The sequence below is a fragment of the Lepidochelys kempii genome, chromosome 5 (genome assembly GCF_965140265.1).
Source record: "Lepidochelys kempii isolate rLepKem1 chromosome 5, rLepKem1.hap2, whole genome shotgun sequence".
Classification (NCBI taxonomy): domain Eukaryota; kingdom Metazoa; phylum Chordata; order Testudines; family Cheloniidae; genus Lepidochelys; species Lepidochelys kempii.
In genome coordinates this window covers 126447613-126466375 of record NC_133260.1, presented here as the reverse complement: position 1 = coordinate 126466375, position 18763 = coordinate 126447613, and the positions used below count along the sequence as shown (strand labels likewise).

At 42.7% G+C, this 18763-nt stretch overlaps 1 protein-coding gene across 4 annotated transcripts in view; it reads left to right on the top strand.

Moving 5' to 3' along the window:
- Window positions 1-526: 526 nt before the first annotated feature.
- The window catches only part of MELK (maternal embryonic leucine zipper kinase), a 39524-nt gene continuing 21287 nt past the window's right edge, over window positions 527-18763 (top strand). Inside the window, exons 1-11 of one of the 4 annotated variants that reach the window (XM_073345742.1) lie at window positions 527-632; window positions 2862-2962; window positions 3266-3351; window positions 3849-3965; window positions 4887-5030; window positions 5941-6009; window positions 7172-7264; window positions 8883-8981; window positions 14053-14121; window positions 15264-15362; window positions 16520-16606. In XM_073345742.1, the coding sequence (XP_073201843.1) occupies window positions 2899-2962; window positions 3266-3351; window positions 3849-3965; window positions 4887-5030; window positions 5941-6009; window positions 7172-7264; window positions 8883-8981; window positions 14053-14121; window positions 15264-15362; window positions 16520-16606 (927 nt within the window). In that variant the 5' untranslated portion in view covers window positions 527-632; window positions 2862-2898. The remainder of the gene's footprint in view (window positions 633-2861; window positions 2963-3265; window positions 3352-3848; window positions 3966-4886; window positions 5031-5940; window positions 6010-7171; window positions 7265-8882; window positions 8982-14052; window positions 14122-15263; window positions 15363-16519; window positions 16607-18763) is intronic. The other 3 variants (XM_073345745.1, XM_073345744.1, XM_073345746.1) reach the window with 3 other exon arrangements.

Genomic DNA, 18763 nt, shown 5'->3' with positions numbered 1-18763 from the left:
CCACACCCTTTGTTAGAGCCCGCAGCCCCTCTCACATCCCAACCCTCAGCCAGCCCAGTGAAAATGAGGGAGTGAGGGAGGGTGGAGAGTGAGCGGGGGCGGGGCCTCGGAAAAGAGGCGGGGCAGGGGAGTGGCCTATGAGGGCACGTCAGGGGGCGGGGCTAGGGTGTCCCATTTTGTGCAAGTAGGAATTTGGAAACCCTAGTCCTCCCTGTGAGATCCGTGGGATGGGGGAAGCAAATAACGGCCCTGGTCCCTGGGCCCTGCCACGCCCTCAGGGCACGCGCGTCTGAATCAACCTCAGGGACGTGGCCGAGCAGGCCAGGCCCCGCACAGCCCCTAAGGCAACTCTAGCCAGGACTGAGGCGGCAGGGTAAAAGCCACTCCCAACATGGCGTCCAGCTCAGCCCACACCGCCACCGTTGACCCTCCTTCCATGAGACTCCCCGACACATCCCGCCCCTTCCGGGACGCCGCTTCGATCCGATTGGTCGGCTGGCCGCCGCGGCCGGAAGAAGCTGGGTTGGTAGGGAAATTTAAACGTTGGAAGCAGTAGGAGCCGCGGTGGCTCGCGCTCGTTGTTTTCGACCTCGGGAGCTCCGCGTTGCCTAGAGACCCCTCCCGCCGGGCAGGTGAGCGGGGTTCGGCGGGGCGGGATAAAATACAATAAAATAAGCTAAGCTGGGATCGGGGCCGTCAGTGCGTGCGCCCCCCCCCCCCCGCTTAGTTGCCGAGGCCCCTCCCAACGCTCCGCTGCCGCCCCCGTCGTCCTGCCCGGCTCGCTCTTCCCGCCGGCCCCCCGCGGCCCCTCCTGGCGCTGCCCGCCCGGGCTCCTCCCATCAGCCGGCCCCGGGCTGGGGCTGCGCTGTAGCCTCCGTTCCTGGGGCTGGGGGCTGTGTCACTGCCAACCCCAAATGCTCAAAAATCCCCGGGCAGGAGCCTGGCAGCGGTTTGGGCTCTGGCGGTGATAACCGGTGCCCGAGCCTTTAGGGCTCCTCTCCACAAGGGCTAGAAACGCTTAAATGCTTCAGAGGTAGCAGCCGTGTCAGTCTGTATCCGCAAAAAGAACAGGAGGACTTGTGGCACCTTAGAGACTAACCCATTTATTTGAGCGTAAGCTTTTGTGAGCTACAGCTCACTTCATGGGAGTGAGCTGTAGCTCACGAAAGCTTATGCTTAAATAAATCTTAATCTCTGTGGTGGCACAAACGCTTAAATGTAAGCTGAGGCTCCTGTCATCACTGGACTCCAGGAGCTGGAGCTTGGAGCAAAGCCACCAACTAGCATGCAGGTTGGGATAAAATCCTAAGAGTTGGTGACACTGCAGAGAGGTTTTATCTGGAGTTAATTGATTGTCAGTGAATTCATGGTAGCAATAGATGTACAAAGGCTAGTCTGGATGCTGCCCAAATGTTTATTCTGGAGCTTAGTCTATGGTAAAGCACAAACCCTGTGTCCTGGAAGAAATGTGTGTGGCGTGATCAGATGAACCTATATAAATGTGATAGCTAACTTGAGTTACCTGGCAAGCCATTAACGCTGAGTAAAACGTGTAGTGTGGATATAATCCTAGGCTGATGGAGCCAGCTTTGACCCTGACTAACTCCTGTGTTAACACCGGTTTATGTCAAGTGTATTGGTGCAGTTGCCAACCTGTTAGCCTTACCCATAGCTGACAAGATTTTGTCATGGATATTTTTAGTAAAAGTCACAGGCAAACAAGAAAAATTAACAGAATCTGTGACCTGTCTGTGACTTTTACCAAAAATATCCAGGACAAAATGGGGCTTTGTGGATCCCCACACTGCCTGAAGGGTGGCAGCTGCTCAGGGGCTAGAAGCTGCCTGCTGCAGGATACCCCTGCAGATCTGGAGATCCCCTGCTACCTGTGGGGTCAAGGAGCTGTGGGGTGCCCTGGCTCCTGTGTCAGCTGGGAGCTGTGGGGTACCCCTCCCCCTGTGGCAGCGGGGGTTCCTCTGTGGCAGCTGGGAGTGGCAGGCTGGGGGGACCCTGCAGCTCCTCACTGCTGAAGTCATGGTGGTCGCTGGAAGTCATGGATTCCGTGACCTCTGTGACTAAATCATAGCCTTAGCTTGGGTCATGACCTATTCCCTGGCCTAAACTAGACAAGGCCTGTGTCTCTAGGGCCGCTGTAAATTGTGGGTTTTGTGACCCAGGTATGTGTGTTCTTATGATCCTATTGTGATGGGCATAACTATGGTGACTGGCCTGGCATAGTACCTGTTACAATATCCTTCGCTCCAATCAGACTAGCCCGATAAGGAAGGGGAAGCTGGCACTGTTACAGCAATGCTGCTGTTTGTACACTATGCAATGCAGTTATGAAACTGGAGTGCTGACCTCTGCACGGGGTTGAAATCTGAACCTTTTCACTGGGCTACAGAGTAAGTGCAGAAGTTCTAATTTACAGTAATCAGTAAACACCAGCCAAATTTTCTTATTCCGAATAAATTAAAATGTTCAGTAGCATCAATTACAGTCTTGATGTGGGAGGTCAAGTGTCAGTGCCGTTAATGAGATGAAAGGAAAGCCACAAATGGGAGCCGGTGAGCACTTTAGCTTGTAACTTGGTTAGATGGCAGAAGTAATCGTCTCTTGGGTACTGACATTTGATATGATAGTGTGGAAATATACTCTATTGAGTTTGCAGTTAGACTCTAACTTCAGCATGTTCTAGGCATACAGAAACTTGCTATTGAAGCAGATTTTCAAGTAGATTGTGTCTTCAGTGAATGTTAAGTTTCAAGATCACATTTTGACTATATTTTGTTAATATAGTAGAGTTTCTTAGGTAGAGATCTTAAAACATAATTGATCGTGTTCTCCTATGTCATTGCCAGGATTTCAGAAGTACTGCTAAACTTTGCCTATCTCAACATGGGTGTAGATGACTATGAGGAAATTCTCAAGTACTATGAATTATATGAAACCATTGGGACAGGTACATTTTCTTATCTCTTTTAAGACTAAGTTTTTGCTATTTTACTTTGTTTCAGCTTCCCATCCAGATCAAAACCAGATTGCTATGGTAGCAACTAGTCTAGAGATCAGATTTCACATGCTAATTTTGCTGAATAAAATTCTGAGATTTTTAATCCAGAAGTAATTCTCTTTAGTACTTTTAGCTGTAAAAAGCTTTCTTTAAACTGTAAGACTTGCTCCTGTCGTGTGACTTTATTAAAGGATTATTGAGGAGAAAATTAATGTTTATCTTGGATTCTTACTGCCTCTCTTCTAAATTCAGGTGGCTTTGCCAAGGTTAAGCTAGGTCGCCAGCTCCTTACTGGTGAAAAAGTTGCAATCAAAATCATGGACAAATTGGCTTTGGGGGTAAGTCTAAGTAGCATGCTGCTTGAAGTTCAGTTTTGTAATGGGAGACATCCTCCACTTTTACTCATGTGAAATGTTTGTCATGTGTAGAACTGTTAGCCACTCTTCTAAAGTCTCTTTCTAAAACCAGCAGAACTTGCAAGAACGTTATTAACTTCCCCAAATGCTCATTTTTGGTGTCACTGACATTAAGACACTCATTACATTATTTTAAACTGTGAAAAGTTGCTCCAATTTAGACCAAACAATTTCTTGACAACTTTTGCAGGGAAAAAGTAAAACTTTTTCATTGTAACAATTGCATTAAACTTGTGTGTCTCTGACCTGTGTACCAAATTCTGAACTCTTATAAGTTATACCAAACCTTATACTTGGTTGACCTTAATTATATACACTTGAAAATGTCCTTAATTGCAGTAGTGTTAATGGTAGGAGCACTGCATAGGATTTAGAAATAGCCATATTTAGCAACTGTATAACTGGCTTTCGTCTCTTAGGATGATTTACCTCGTGTTAAAACAGAAATTGATGCAATGAAGAACTTGAGTCACCAACATATTTGCAGATTATACCATGTGATAGAGACATCCAAGAAGATATTCATGGTCTTGGAGGTTAGATATTCCAGAAGCATTAATACTGTGAATCTAATGTTACTAATTCAATCTTTATGTATGAGATGGCTAAAAAGCTCATCTTTGAGTCCCCAGCAATCCCTCAGTACAGATGACTAAATAGGGCAGACATTGTAAAAGGGACACCAGTTTAAAATAGGTTACTTTCAAAACTTGTCTTATAGATTCCCTCAAAAGCCTCTCAAAATTTAAATCAGTATGTTTGGAAGGATTCAAATAGTCACTTGCAGTGCGTGCAGCCTGAAATTGTGGCTCTGTTCTTGAGCAAGAGAGCCATAAAGTGAAATAAGAACCTAGCAGGCAATCTAAGATGACAGCATCCCTCCAGCCTATCTAACATCTATATGCCTCCCCCTGACCTCACACGAAAAGCATCTGCATAATCCTAGTCCATCCTGCCATTGATGCCAAACTCACTGCTCTATTAATTTCTCAAAGAGTTTCTATTTTCATACTGCCCCCAGTCAAAGTGCTCTTTACTGTGGTTTGTTCAATCACTAATCCTTCCCTCATTCAAGTTGCTCCTAAAACTTCACTCCAGCAATGCTCACAATGAGTCAATATTCACTCATACTTTCACCTTTTAAAAATATGGCCAAGAAGTACACCTGCTTAGATGTAGTTATTGCATAACCAAATTCTGCCACCTTCCTACTGCATGTGATGCTGCTGTTATTACTAAAAATCTGTTCGCCCTTTCAGACAGGGGTCAGGTCTTCCTCTTTAGTACAGCACCTAGTACTGATTGGGGGACCTTTGGGCACTACTGCATTAGAACTAAAATGACTGTGTACTAGACAAGGCGGGCCAGGACATCTTCTTTACAATGTATTACAAGTGTAAGGTTACTTAGTAGATCACAATTTTTGTCTCAAATACCATTTTCCTGTCTCATTGCAGTATTGTCCTGGAGGAGAGCTGTTTGATTATATAATCTCCAAGGATCGCCTTTCAGAAGAGGAAGCTCGTATATTTTTCCGTCAGATTGTTTCAGCAATTGCTTATGTGCACAGTCAGGGGTATGCCCACAGGGATCTCAAACCAGTAAGTTTGATTTGTTTCTAAAAATCTGACTACTGCTTTTAGTACTTATCCAGTACCCTTTCAAATGGGATGGAATCTTCTTTAGCTGCTAAACCTCTCCTCCAAAGTAAGCTACTCTATAAGGACTGAAGGTTTTGTTTTTATTTCTTCTGTGTCTTTAGCTTCCTTTTTTTTCCAAGGTATGTTTTTTTTCCTAGCCCAGTTCTACTCTCTCGGCCAATAGGTGCGCCATAGTTATATATGGCTCCCTTTGGAGCCTGTAAATGCTGTTTCAGAAGGGGATCACCAAAGATCAACATCAGAAGGTAGAAAGCTTACTTACAATGAACAAGGGAACACTTTGTACTCAACTCCAGACTTCAAGCTAGTTACAGTCTGTCCTTCTCTTTCCTCCATATTCCACTTCTAATAGCAAATCATACCTTTGTTGCCCCTCCATGTCACTGTATTCAACTCAGCATCACAAGTGCCATGTTCTTTCTCAGATCTCCTAATTGGTGACATTAACAGGGGTGTGGTGGGAAACATCCTGCTGTTCTCACCCTATGACTTATTAGGAAACCCACTCCTTCAGCATGCACTCGTAGGAAGCAGTTTTGTATTTATGGACTGATTAGAACATTTTGAAGGGGATGAAATCCCTAGGGGAGGAACTTCAGTGCATGACAGCTTACTGCACAATGTGTGGAATATTGGTCTCAAAAGATACCATCATCTGGGGAAGAGGCTGAGCATTGCTTGTAGCCATTAGAAGAGATGGGCCTATGGCCAAAAGGATGGTGGTCAGGACTAGGAAAGGATGGTGTACAGCACTGATCGATGGCTAGAAGATCTGAGGGAAAACTAAATCATCCTGTGGCTGGGTTATCCTGTAAAGTGCTCTCATTACCACCACTCTCCTTTTCTTCAGGAGAACTTACTGATTGATGCAGAGCATAACTTGAAGCTGATAGACTTTGGTCTCTGTGCAAAGCCAAAGGTGAGTGTGCAAAAGTAAATTATTTAAACTACATAGTAGTGCATCCAAATACTTCAGACGTTTAAAGGGTGTTTAATAGCACTCAAGTCTCCAGCCAACACTTCAGTTACTTGAATTCCAACTACTCATTGTAAAGAGTGTTGATGGGCAGTGGGTGGGATTCTACTTCTAGCTTGAACTACTGTGTGATCTTGAATTGTTTTGTCTATTTTTCTCTTCCACCCTTTGTTATCTGTTGTAAGTTCCTCAAGGCAAAGTCCAACTGTTAATATTGCACTTAGCACACAGAGGCCCCAACAGATATCAGGATCTCAAAGTGCTAATAATTAAAATACAGATGACTGGATATGCCTACTAGAACTAGATATGGGTATGGGTGTTCCAAAGGTATTTATCTAGGGGGTTGTGGACCAGGAGACAATTGTCTGTACAGGTGGCATGCAGAGGTCTGACTTCCAAACCTTATCTCAAAACTTCTCAGATTTAAAGCTGTGGTGTTACCTTTAGACTTCTACATTTAGTAATCTAAACCTTGAGCAGGCTAGACTGAGATGGATGGTAACAGGAAGCAATCCCCTGGGTAGAATTCAATGTAAAATCAAAGCAGAGGGTTTGCTGTTGCCTAGAACTCTGTGGTTTAGTGGACCAGTAAGATGTTCTAATTTACGAACTGATTAAAAGTACAGAAGAGGGCCGATCACTGATTAGGTATTGGAATGTCACTTCAGTCCTGCTGTCCAGAACACATCCCTGTCAAACACACCGCTTGCTTTAATGTGTCAACACTATAGATATGGACTGGTTTCCCACTGTTGTGTGTCTTGTAAAGAAGGTGTGAGAGCTATCTGACACATTCTGTGTAGGTGTAACTGGTCCCATAAAAGAACATTAATTTCACTCTCTAGATGGGGAGATGAGCAGCTGAGAAATAGAATAAGTGACCTGCCCATGGTAATACAGGAACTACCAGAGCTGCACCTAGATTTCCAGCATAGTTGATGGCTTAGCCAGAGCATTTCTGCTTAGCACTGGTATATATAATCACACAAGACACCTCACAGTGGAGAGTGAGGCCCATAATCTTGTGCTACAGTATAGTTAAAACTAAATAGTTAAATTTCCAATTCAAGTCTAATGTGTCTGTTCAATTGTTCTGCTGTAGGGTGGCCTGGATTACCAGCTGAACACATGTTGTGGGAGCCCAGCTTATGCAGCACCAGAGTTAATTCAGGGCAAAGCTTACATTGGCTCAGAGGTATTTAATGCAATGTCTGTCCTTGATACAGAGTGTCTTAAATATGCTTTGAACTTTACATATGTAAACACTAGCATAACTAGACTTGGCTTTAAAGTCTACTTCCTTATGTAATTGCCCCTGCAAGTCTTTACTGCAGGAGTCTTGCTTAACCGGGATAGTGGTGGATTCGTGCTAAAGTAGCACACAACACACCATCTTTAGCACACTTCTCACTGTTCTTCTTGACTAGTTCTCCTTAGACTGCTCCTTCAATGTCTTCTTGGCTGTGTCCTGCAGAGCAACATCCTGAGCTCCCTCCAACACTGAGCCTCTTCATGAGCTCATCCACTCCTGGAATTGCCTCTACACTAATAACTCCCAAGCTTTCCTCTTCCCTCTGTTCAGTCTCCTCTGCTATTGTCTCAGACTTCTCTTCTTGGAATTTGTGTTAAGTTAAACAGAACACATTAGAGCTACTCCTCTGAAGAGAATACCGCAGTTTGTTCCCTTTCTAAGGCCTACTGTTGTCTTTGCCTCTTTCCCTCACGTTAAAGCTTCCCTTTTTTCCATCCCTGCTGTGGAAACAGAAGATCAAAGCTAGGCTAGATAGCTGTAACCTGCTGTAACCTCCTTTTCTAACACGCATCTTGTACCTAACCGATCTATCAAGGTGTCTTCAAACTTCCTGAATTGCTGCTCTGACACATCAGCCTTATCCCAAAGTTTCTTCACTTTCAGTCCTCCTAGACATCAGTGTCAAACTCCTCCTTGCTCTCCTATCTCTTTGCACCAGTGTCTTGGCCTATATCTTGCTTGTCACTAGTCGCTCCTGCTTGTGGGACTTTTGCTCTCCACCAGTTCAAACTCCTTTCACATTTCCCTGTTTCTGCTTAGCGTTTCCTTTCAGGCCAGAGTGGGGAGTGCTTGCTCTGGTGCTCTATACCTAGACTTGGTGGATTTGATTTAAATTGATAGAGCCCAATAAACCTCTATTTTGGCTGACACTGAAATCAACCAAAAAAATCCACCAGTAACGATAGTGGGCATGTGCACAGCCTCCCCATACATACCTTATGCCTGCAGGGATTTCATGTCACTGGCCCCATGGCCATGTCACAGCTCCATTCCCTCCAGGATGGTGGGGCCACAGAGTGCTCCCTACTTGGTCATGGGGGCCAGTGACACTGGATTCCTTGCAGGCACAAGATGTGGAGAAGGTTGTGGTCCTGGCAGAGCAGAGACAGACACACACACAACTTTCCATGTCCAGACACAATGTAGCAATTTCTCTCCCTATAGAAATCAAACAAATTTGGCTGCACTTGAAGATCTGGGAAGAGGATGTGGCTTTAGCAGTGCTCTGATGAGTAGCAGTTACTACAAAGTTGAATCAGGGAAAGCTAAACTAGCCACTTCTGAGGTGTGCTCTTCTTTGGACAACATCCTTTAGCTCCAATATCCTTTGATGTAGTAACAAAATTACTTCAGTGATGTGTGGTGCCTGTATTGAGAACGGATAGAACATTGTTTCTCATTAAGCAGTTGTACATATCCTTGGAAAATGTTGAGCTGCCAGATCTTTTAACCTCTACTCACTTTTACTTGACCCTTCATGGTGTTGGTTTGTTCCTTCTAGGCAGATATATGGAGCATGGGGGTTCTCTTGTATGCTCTGCTATGTGGATTTCTCCCGTTTGATGATGAGAATGTCATGGCTCTCTACAGAAAGATAATGGTACGTAGTGCCTTATGAAATCCAAACTAACAAGCGTAAGTGAAGACCCTTTGCATAGCAAATAGGCAAGATGTCATGCTTCTTGGCCTATTGTTCTCTGGTGATTGAACGTATTGCTATTGTCACGTGTTTAATAGTTTCATGGTCTTTGCTTTTGTGCTGTTTACAGAATATGCACTCTCTGTTAGAGAAACTGATCCAAGAGTAAACTTTTTTCAAATCCAAAATGGGTACATCAGTGCAAAAGTAGCTCTAAAATACATGTAGTGAAATAATGTAGTCTGTTAGTTCTGCTTTTTGTCAAAATAAAGGATTAAAAAGACCTCAGTTTATTATACCCACTGAGAAGCAGGACCCTTGTAGAATAGGGCTAATGGTTCATTTATCAGGTTTGTGATAAGGGATCAGTATAAAGCGAATGCAGATACAATAGGATTTAATAAAAATTCTTCAGCTGAAGAGAACTCTTTAAAATACCCACAGAAACAAAACTAGATTTAGTTTGTAATGACAGGGCAGAAATCAACTTTGGGTTGGAGGAACTTTGGATCAAGTGATTGTAGAAATCAAATCTACAGTACAGAAGTAGTGAATCACCAGTGAAGACTAGATCCTAAAACGAAAGGAGCAACCTCTCCTCTTTTCTATTTCTGAGGCAAACTGGGTGGGGGGCAAGAAAGCTGAGTGCAAATACTGCAGATATAGAATGAAATGGTTTTCCAAGGAGTTTCCACTGAAACTTGCAACCATAGGGTTAGAAGGGACAGCAAGGGACATCTAGTCTAACCCCCTGCCAAGATTCAGGATTTGTTGGACCTAAACCATCCAAGACAGATTGCTATCCAGCTTCCTTTTGAAAACCTCCAGTGAAGCTTCAACCTCCCTAGACATCTGTTCTATGGTCCTACTGTTATGCTATGCTGTACTTTGAACCCGTTGCCTCTTGTACTGCCCTCTGTAGCAAGAGAACAGCTTTTGACCATCTTTTTTTTTTATGGCAGCTTTTCAAGTATTTGAAGACCACGATCATGTTCATTTCCCCCCCCCCCCCCGCTTCTTTTCCAAACTAAATATGCCCAGTTCTTTCAGCCTTTGCTTTCCATACCTTTTGATCATCTGTCATTCGCCTCTGGATCCTTTCCAGTTTCTCTACATCCTTTCTATACACTGGGGACCAAAATTGGACACAGTATTCCTGCTAAGGCCTAACCAGCTCTGAGTAGAGCAGTACTATCACCTCCATGACTTGCATGCTATGCCTCTATTAATGCAACACAAAATTGCATTTTGCGCTTTTTTGCCACAACGTGGCATTGCTAACTCATGTTGAGGTTGTAATTCACCACAACTCCCAGATCCTTCTCAGCACTGCTGCTGTGGCACCAGTTATTCCCCATTCTGTATTTATGAATTTGGTTTTAGATCTTGTCCCTCAGTCTTTTTAGAACTAACTTGTGTAGTGGGATCAGTAGTGATGAATTAGCAAGAGCAAAGGGATTGTCAAATGAGCATAGTAGCCCAACCTGCTTTCCATGATTCAGTGCTGCCTTGGGCACGGTTTCATTGTACTGATACGAAAGATGATGCAGCAAACAACTTCCCCTTGTCTCCTCTCTGCTCTTGTATATTTGTTCACTTCCACCCTCCCCCGACCCCTGTGATACCACAGGCTGGCTGGCTGTCGTACGGATTACAAGCAGCATTTGGGAAGAAGCATACTTAGCAGCACCTGACTGTTGGGCTGCACTATTGCTCCTCATCCTGTACTTGAACCACTCATGTACAAATGTGTATAAATCACCTTGACAAGCAGAAATCACTCTAGGAGTCTTCTCTTCTCCTCCCCCCCCCCAACAATATAGCAATTACTTCTGAGCTGTAGTATAAGGATGTGGTACCAACCTATTGCTATTACTTTTCTCCTCAAAATGGAGAGGGGTGAGAAGGAAACCATGAACCAGCTAGACTAAATTTCTATACCAGGTAAAGTGGAGTAAATCTGGCAAGTCAGGAAGTGCTGCTAGTATGTGGTCCCTTCCTATGTGCTCCTGCTTAACTTATCAGTCAAACATGCTGCTTGGATGCAGGAATTTGGCTTGAAGCATCCCAGAAGGTCCCTTTCTTTGTCATGGCAGTCAGAAGGGGGAGGGGGCATGGAAAGTGACGGACTCTGTGACCAACATGGAGTCCTAATATTAGTAAACTGAGGAATTTTAGTTGGGAGTGCTAATGCAGGCAATACTTGATGAGGATTGTTACGTAAATGTTCCTGGACCTAGAGGCTCTGGCATGTACTTTCTCCAATAGCTTTAAAAACAAGTACTCACTTTCACACCTTCTGTTGAAGGTACATGTTCTGGTATGGCCCAGAGTGTAGATAAATGCTTTAAATCAGAGTTTAGAAAACATATAGATGGCTAGGCTATAACCCATACAAAGGACTCAACACAAGAGTCTGAGTTGAATCTTGCATAGTACTTTCATTGTTATGCCATATGCTCTGGCACTAGAGTTGACTGATCTGAATTCACAGAACATTGGCCACCTAAACCTGTCTAAATGCATTCAGATGAACATGCTTTAAGAACTTATGTTTGAGGATAAGAAACAAGATACAACCTTCCTAATTAAAAGATCCACCAATGTAGGCTTGTTTCTACCACTCTGAATTCCAGTTTCAATTTTTGATTTATTTACAAATTGGAAAATTGATTCAAATTAGGACTTCTATGCATTGTTGTGGAATTTAATTTCCCACATTATAGATTTTGAAATTTACTGTAATCTCAGCTCAGGACTAATGTTCCGTGTCACAGTATAGTAGTCTGCTGGTTGAATCTAATTAGGGTGTTGTATCGCTTGCATACAGTATGTTTCTTTGCCTAGAATGCTCTACGGTTCCTCACTTGGGAATAACATTTGACCAAATGCTTCCTGCTTTGATTGAAAATCAAATAAAAAAAATTGACAGCTCCTCAATAAGAGGCAAACTTCCCTCTGATTATATTGTGCATTCACTGGCTATATTTACAAAAATGCTTAACTGTTTCTAGCATGACTACTAATAAATTGAGGGTTTGTTTTTTTTTTACTTCATTGCTGTTCATATGCCAAAGCTGTATTTAAGAGCCAAACCCATATATTACAGCTCTCCTTGGAATATATAAAACTATATATAGGTTTCACCTTGGATTACTTCTAGTGTTGAATTGCTTTATAACAGCTATCAAACAGTAATTTCTACATTCATTAGTCCTGACTAAAAATAAAAGCAATTAGAATTTTTAGATTTCTAATGTGAAACCACTGGGGTTAAAGAAATGTGTCTCTGTATATTACCCAGACTGTAACTGAAACAGCTGTCTGCAGAAATGAAACTCTCACAAGACTTAGTGCATTTCATTCCAGCTTGGTAGTTAAATCACATTTCACAATGATTCTTTACTGACTTCGTGTTGGTTTCATTTAGTGTATGTGATGCCTTTGTAGCAATTTCAGTTTGCCTTTCCTAAAATTTGGAAGCAATTATTAGTGTTGATGTACTAGTCAGATGTGCTACATGAACAATGAATCATTGGATTAAAAGAAACGCACATACTCTAGGTTTTTAAAAATCCTTTGCAGTTTTTCTAGTTAGTGAGTGCCAACCTCTACGGCTCATGTCCAGCATTAGAAATATAAATAAATGGAAAGCGGCTAAATGCAAGGCTGCTCACCTTTTGGTGTAACAACCAATCCTACTATAAAAGCACAGAATGTTAAAGCCAGATGAATTTTAATACTTTGTCTAGAAGTTGATTTAAACCTTCATACTGTTTTTAAGTACAAATTACAGTAGCACCCAGAGCTTAATGAAAAACAAGTGCAAGTACTACACTTGAGAAGGGAAAAATCAAGCAACTATAAAATGGGAATAACTGGCTAGATGGTGGTACTGCTAAGAAGGATCTGGGAGTTGTGGTGGATCAGTAACTGAATGAGTCAAACATATGATGTAGTTGCAAAAAAGGCTAATATTCTGGGATGTATTAACAGGAGTGTTGAATGCAAGGCATAGGAGATAATTCTCCTGCCCTATTAGGCACAGGCGAGGCCTCAGCCAAGGTACTGTGTCCAATTCTGGGCACCACTCTTTTAGAAAAGATGTTGGGCGTATTGGATAGTCCAGAGGAGAGCAGCAAAAATGATAGGTCAGTTTTTGTAAACCTTATATGAGGAAAGGCTAAACTGGGCATGTTTAGTCTTGAGAAGAGACTGAGGGGGCGGACCTGATGTATGAAGACTTACATTTAAGGGCTGTTGTAATGAAGATTATGATCGATTGTTTTCCATGTCCTATCGATGCTAGGATAAGTATTAATGGGCTTAATCTGCAGCAAAGGAGATTTAAGTTGGATATTAGGAAAAACTTTCTAGCTCTCAGGGTAGTTAAGCTCTGAAACAGGCTTGCAAGGGAAACTTTTTTTAATCCCTATCATTGGAGGCTTTTAAGAACAGGTTGGACAAACCCTTGTGAAGGATGCTCTGGGTTTACTTGGTCCAGACTCTGCGCAGGGGACTAGACTTGATATCTCAAGGACCTTTCCAGGCCTACATTTCTGATTCTATGCTTAGTGCCTCATTGTGCTAGGTGCTATAGAACCACAGTTCCTGTTCTAAGCACTTGCACTCTTAAGACCAAATGCCACAATTGGTCCAACAAAATGGAATGAATAAGGGCTGCGGAGGCAAATATGTGGCAAAGCTGATGGTTGTGTTTCTCTCATCTAATTTACCTGCTATCTCGTTTAATTGTGTTCCTGGAAGTTCAGCCGCCTTTCCACGGGACTAACCTAGCATGAATCTATTTTAACTTAAAATCTAGTCACACTTGTCTTCAGTGAAAGTAATGGGAATGATGACCCCTTTTTGTCAAGTTAGTCTAAATATGCTGAAAATGGCAGTTCCTCTAGCTCCACATTCTATTATGGGTTTTCAGACTGAAGATAAATGCCCGTAAGACATCCAAGCAATTTAATGAAGTTATTTGTACTACTTGGCCAAAGTTCACTCAAACTTTTTTTAAATACAGAGAGGAAAATATGAGGTTCCAAAGTGGCTTTCTGCTAGCAGTATACTGCTTCTCCACCAGATGCTGCAGGTAAAGCAATTGGCTCTAGCCCAGAGGCGGGCAAACTATGCCCGCTGGCCACATCCAGCCCACAGGACTGTCCTGCCCGGTCCCTGAGCTCTGGCTGGGGAGGCTCGCTCCCAGCCCTCCCCCCTGCTGTCGTTGTCTTCCCCCCCACCCCTTCTCCTTTTTCTCCCCCCGACCGCAATCTGAGTGCACCACGCCACCATCACTCTGTCCCACTGCTCTTGCTGGGCAACACAGTGGCGTGGCTGGCTCTGGCATGGTAAGGGAGCAAGGGCTCCTGGGGGAGCAGGGGGGATTGGATGGGTCAGCGGTTCTGGGGGGGCTGTCACAGAGTGGGTGGAGTTGGATGGGTTGGGGGTTTTGGAGGGGGCAGTCGGGGACAGGGGATCCTGGGAGGGGGTGGTCAGGGGACAAGGAGCAGGGGGAGTTGGATGGGTTGGGAGTTCTGAGGGGGGAAGTCAGGGGGCGGGAAGTGGGAGGGGGCAGATTGGGGAGGCAAAGCGTTCCCTGCCCGGCCCTCCATATAGTTTTGCAAACCCAATGTAGCCCTCGGGCCAAAAAGCTTGCCCACCCCTGCTCTAGCCAGACCACGCTTTTTACAGTACTGTTCCACTACTCAAAACAGTATTGAAATATTGACCCCCAAAAGCCTAAAATACATCTTATTTAAGAAACTTTTCAAGAAAATTTAACCGGTCCCTCTGCTGAAAGGGCTGTGCTCATAGAACATCGCCTTAAGCACTCTGCATACCATGGTGCAGCTATTATGTTGCTAACCTCAAAGTTGTCTTTCAGCATCTAACTTGTATTCAGGAGATTGTAACCTTACTGTATAAACTTACTGCCTAAGTGTGCTTTTATAGCGAGCTAGATTTATAAAACACAAATTAGCTGCACTACTGTTAACCATGGTGACAGTGTCATTCATCCCTTCAGCTACTGTTAATGTAGGTTTCCTTAACTGGCCTTATGTTTCTGGGGAAAGAAATTGAATCTAAAATATCTTGCCAATTTCTACTTGAAATATGTTAAATCCAATATTCTAGGCAAAGGATTAATCTTACTAGCCTCTTATTTCTCTGAATAGTAACTGTGGTATCCACTTTATGAAAACATTGACTGACTAGATTCTCACTGCCCATTAGGTGGATCCAAAGAAGCGAATTGCAGTTAAACATCTATTGAATCACCCCTGGCTCATGCAGGATTACTCCTATGCTGTTCAGTGGCAAAGCAAATACCCAGTGAGTACACTAACTAGAGGATTACTATACCACATTGTGACTGGGGTATAACTTCTTCCTGAATTTGTGCCTTAATGGATGGTGTATGGCGACAGTATGAAGGCTTAAAACCTTCATTCTTCTGAGGGGCCGATCTAAAGATGACTGGTTACTTCAGCAGCAGCTACTTGCTGAATGAATTCTTCAAGATTCTCTTCTCAGAATGCATGTCCAAGATGACACTCCCTGTAAACTTCTTAATCCCTATGAGGGGGAAAGACCTCAGTGTGCTAGCTACAGCCTTTGCAATCTAGTTAAGTGGTGGGTTGTGTGTGTTTTTTTTTTTTTTAAAGGACCTGGTGGGTATTTTCATATCTAACTGGCCAGTTAGACTCCAAGTACTTGTGATGCAAATGGATAGTTGTATGCAGTAAGGTATAGATTTTTTTGAAAATCAGGTACCTCAGGCAGAACCATTCAGACCTAGGGTATGGAGTGACTTGTGTAGTGCTATTATGCAATTTTATTAATTTTCCTGTAAGCTCTTGTTTGGGATAGTCTTAAGTGAGTTTTTATTGAAAACTCTAAAATTATATCCCCGTCACCAAACACTGCACTAGTCAGAGAAGTTAAGCCAGCACAAAAATGAAAATCTAGTGAAGATTAGGTGTAGGTGATAAGCAGGAGGGAAAATATTCGAGTATGTACAGCCAGTACCCACATTTGGCCATTGGGTGTCATTGTTTCTCTATGCAAAGAGCTTCTTTACTGTACATGCAACATCAGTGTTAACTGTAAGCATTGTACAGCTGCACGCTTTAATAATTTTTTGTTCCTTTTTAAGTAGGGGAGGAATTGAAGTGCACCAATTTTTATCTCCAACAAAATCATGTCTCTTTAGCAGTGACTATTATTTACCAAGTGGATTGTCGATCACTGGTGGTTTTTAAAAATCAAGGTTGGATGCTTTTCTAAAAGATCTGCTCTAGGAATTATTTTGGGGAAGTTCTCTGGCCTGTTAGACAGGATGTCAGGCCAGATGATCGCAATAGTCCTGTCTGGAGATCTTGGGCTATGAAGCCAAGAGCCATCTGGCTTCATGGGAACATCCCATTCAAAGGCTGATCTAGAAGATTTCCGCAGTCTGAAGCTTTCACATTACCAACTTGTTCTTGCAGCTTGGGCATCTTGATGATGACTGCATAATAGAGCTTTCAGTGTTCCATAAATGCAGCAGGCAAAGTATGACTAAGTTAATTTCAGAGGTAAGTAACCCAAATAACTTCGACATATTAACAACTGACTCCAATACTCATTGATTCAAGTATGAAACTTAAAGCTGTCCAGTGTAATCTGATCTATGGATTGCATATTGATTACTTAAGAATTCCCAATTATCACTCAGAGGTTTCGCAGGTTCTTGTCGCAAGAACAGGCAGATTATTAAAATTACTGTTGAGTTGTGAACCCTGATGTGCACTGTTGAAACACTCTTTACGAACTCTTCTGTACTATTTATAATTTATTAATACATTATAAGTCAAACACTCTAACCCAGCAAGGTAGATAGAGATAATACCGAATGTACATCTGAATATCCATACTTACAACATCCCTTGCAGAACAACCTGAAATGTTAGCCATTGTCGTCGTCCTCACCAGTGGCCATCCTCCTGGCACCTCCCAAGGGTCGGTCAGTCTCTCTTCTCTCCCTGCACACAGGCTAAGATAAACATATAAAAGTTGTATGTTACGCAGATGCCACTATGCCTAAGGTTTCTCCCCTCTTCATTTGTATTTTCTCACCATACTAATATCAGGGTGCCCTTTCCTATAGGTTAAGATGATAATAAATTGGGATCATTAATATACTATGTCAGTTCGTTGCAATGCTACTCTTGTGGTGTGCAGATGTTTCTATCCTAAAATATCCAAATGCTGGTGTTTTGCTCATACTCCCTTAGTTGCCTGGTGTTATGTACAAACTTTCCTCTTAAGTGGTCTATTCCCAGTTCCCCGAAACTTGGATGAGCATTGAGCCATTTATTGGTGCCAAAGTTCATAGGCCTCAAGTCTTATCTAATTCCTGTAAGACACTGGCTTCGGCATACAGGCCTGTAGGTTCCTTGAGTTACTGCTAAATAAAATAAAGGCTAAAGCTAGCTCTATGGGCTACACAAGACAGTTATTTTAGAGTATTTTAATTTTTATTTTATCTATTTATTTTAATTGTAAGCTCAGCTGTAGTTAGGACATTAAATTTTGTATTTTTTTTTTTTTTATTTTTCCCCTCTTTTCCCTCATGCATCATTCCCTGGTGTTTCCTAAACTTTGACATCAAATTTTTAACCATGATCCTAGTGTCCTATTTGGAATCCCTTGAAGATGAAGAGAAAGTTACAGTGGTTCTTTACTAGCTGTGACTCTATGTCCTGGGATGATTGTTTCAGAAATCATTCAATAATTTCTTGGAGAACAACTTTAGAATACTATCTAAACAGAAGAAATCTCAAATGCAATGCTGAATAGGAAGTAGAGAAGCAATGTCTTGGTGTTTGAAAATAAAATGGGAAAAGTGGTGGAATAATGTAGCTATTCCATTGATTAGTACAAACAACATGAAAATCTGGATTGTATTTATGGCTATTGTGCATTTTTGTTGGAAGTTTCCTAGCTGAATTCCACATAGGAGTATAATGGTTCTGATACTCCTAGTTTCTATAAGATTTAATAGTTAGACTAGACAGTAAATACTGTATGCTAAGCTATTGAATAGTGAAAATAACTTAGCTACTTGGCAAACTTGAGAACCCAAATTCATATGTAATGTCACTGCATCTAGTGGTATGCTGAAATAGCTCTTTCAGAGGGAAAGGCAGTTCTCCAGGCAGTTGTAGAAACCAACTTCTTGATTGGAAATTGCATAGTGTGCAGCTAGTATGACCCACATCTGGGGGAATGAGAACTGCTGGCTAACACATCTATACTTACTCCTGCTCTACAGCTCTGGAACTAACTTCAGAGATTACATCATGGTTCTCTGGCTATTAAGATAAGTAGCTCTGTTCATCCAGGATACACAAATGATGCACTGACATAGTGCTCCTTAAATCCTTTTAAAAGGATTTAATGAACCTAAAGTAAGCCTAATCTCACACCCCATCCTGGGAGGCTGGCAAGGACATACTTATCTTCCAGATGGGGAAACTGACACAACTCCATTTGCCTGAGGTCCTACATTTCAGTGACAACTGGAAAAGAATCAAGACGTTCTGGCTGAAACCCTGGCCCCATCGAATTCACTGGGAGTCTTGCCATTGATTTCAACTGGGCAGGGGTTTCACTCTCTCTAGCCTCTGCTGTAATCTCTAGACCACATTTCCAACTTGCTTGCAGGAAGGGTGGCAGAGTAATAACAAGCA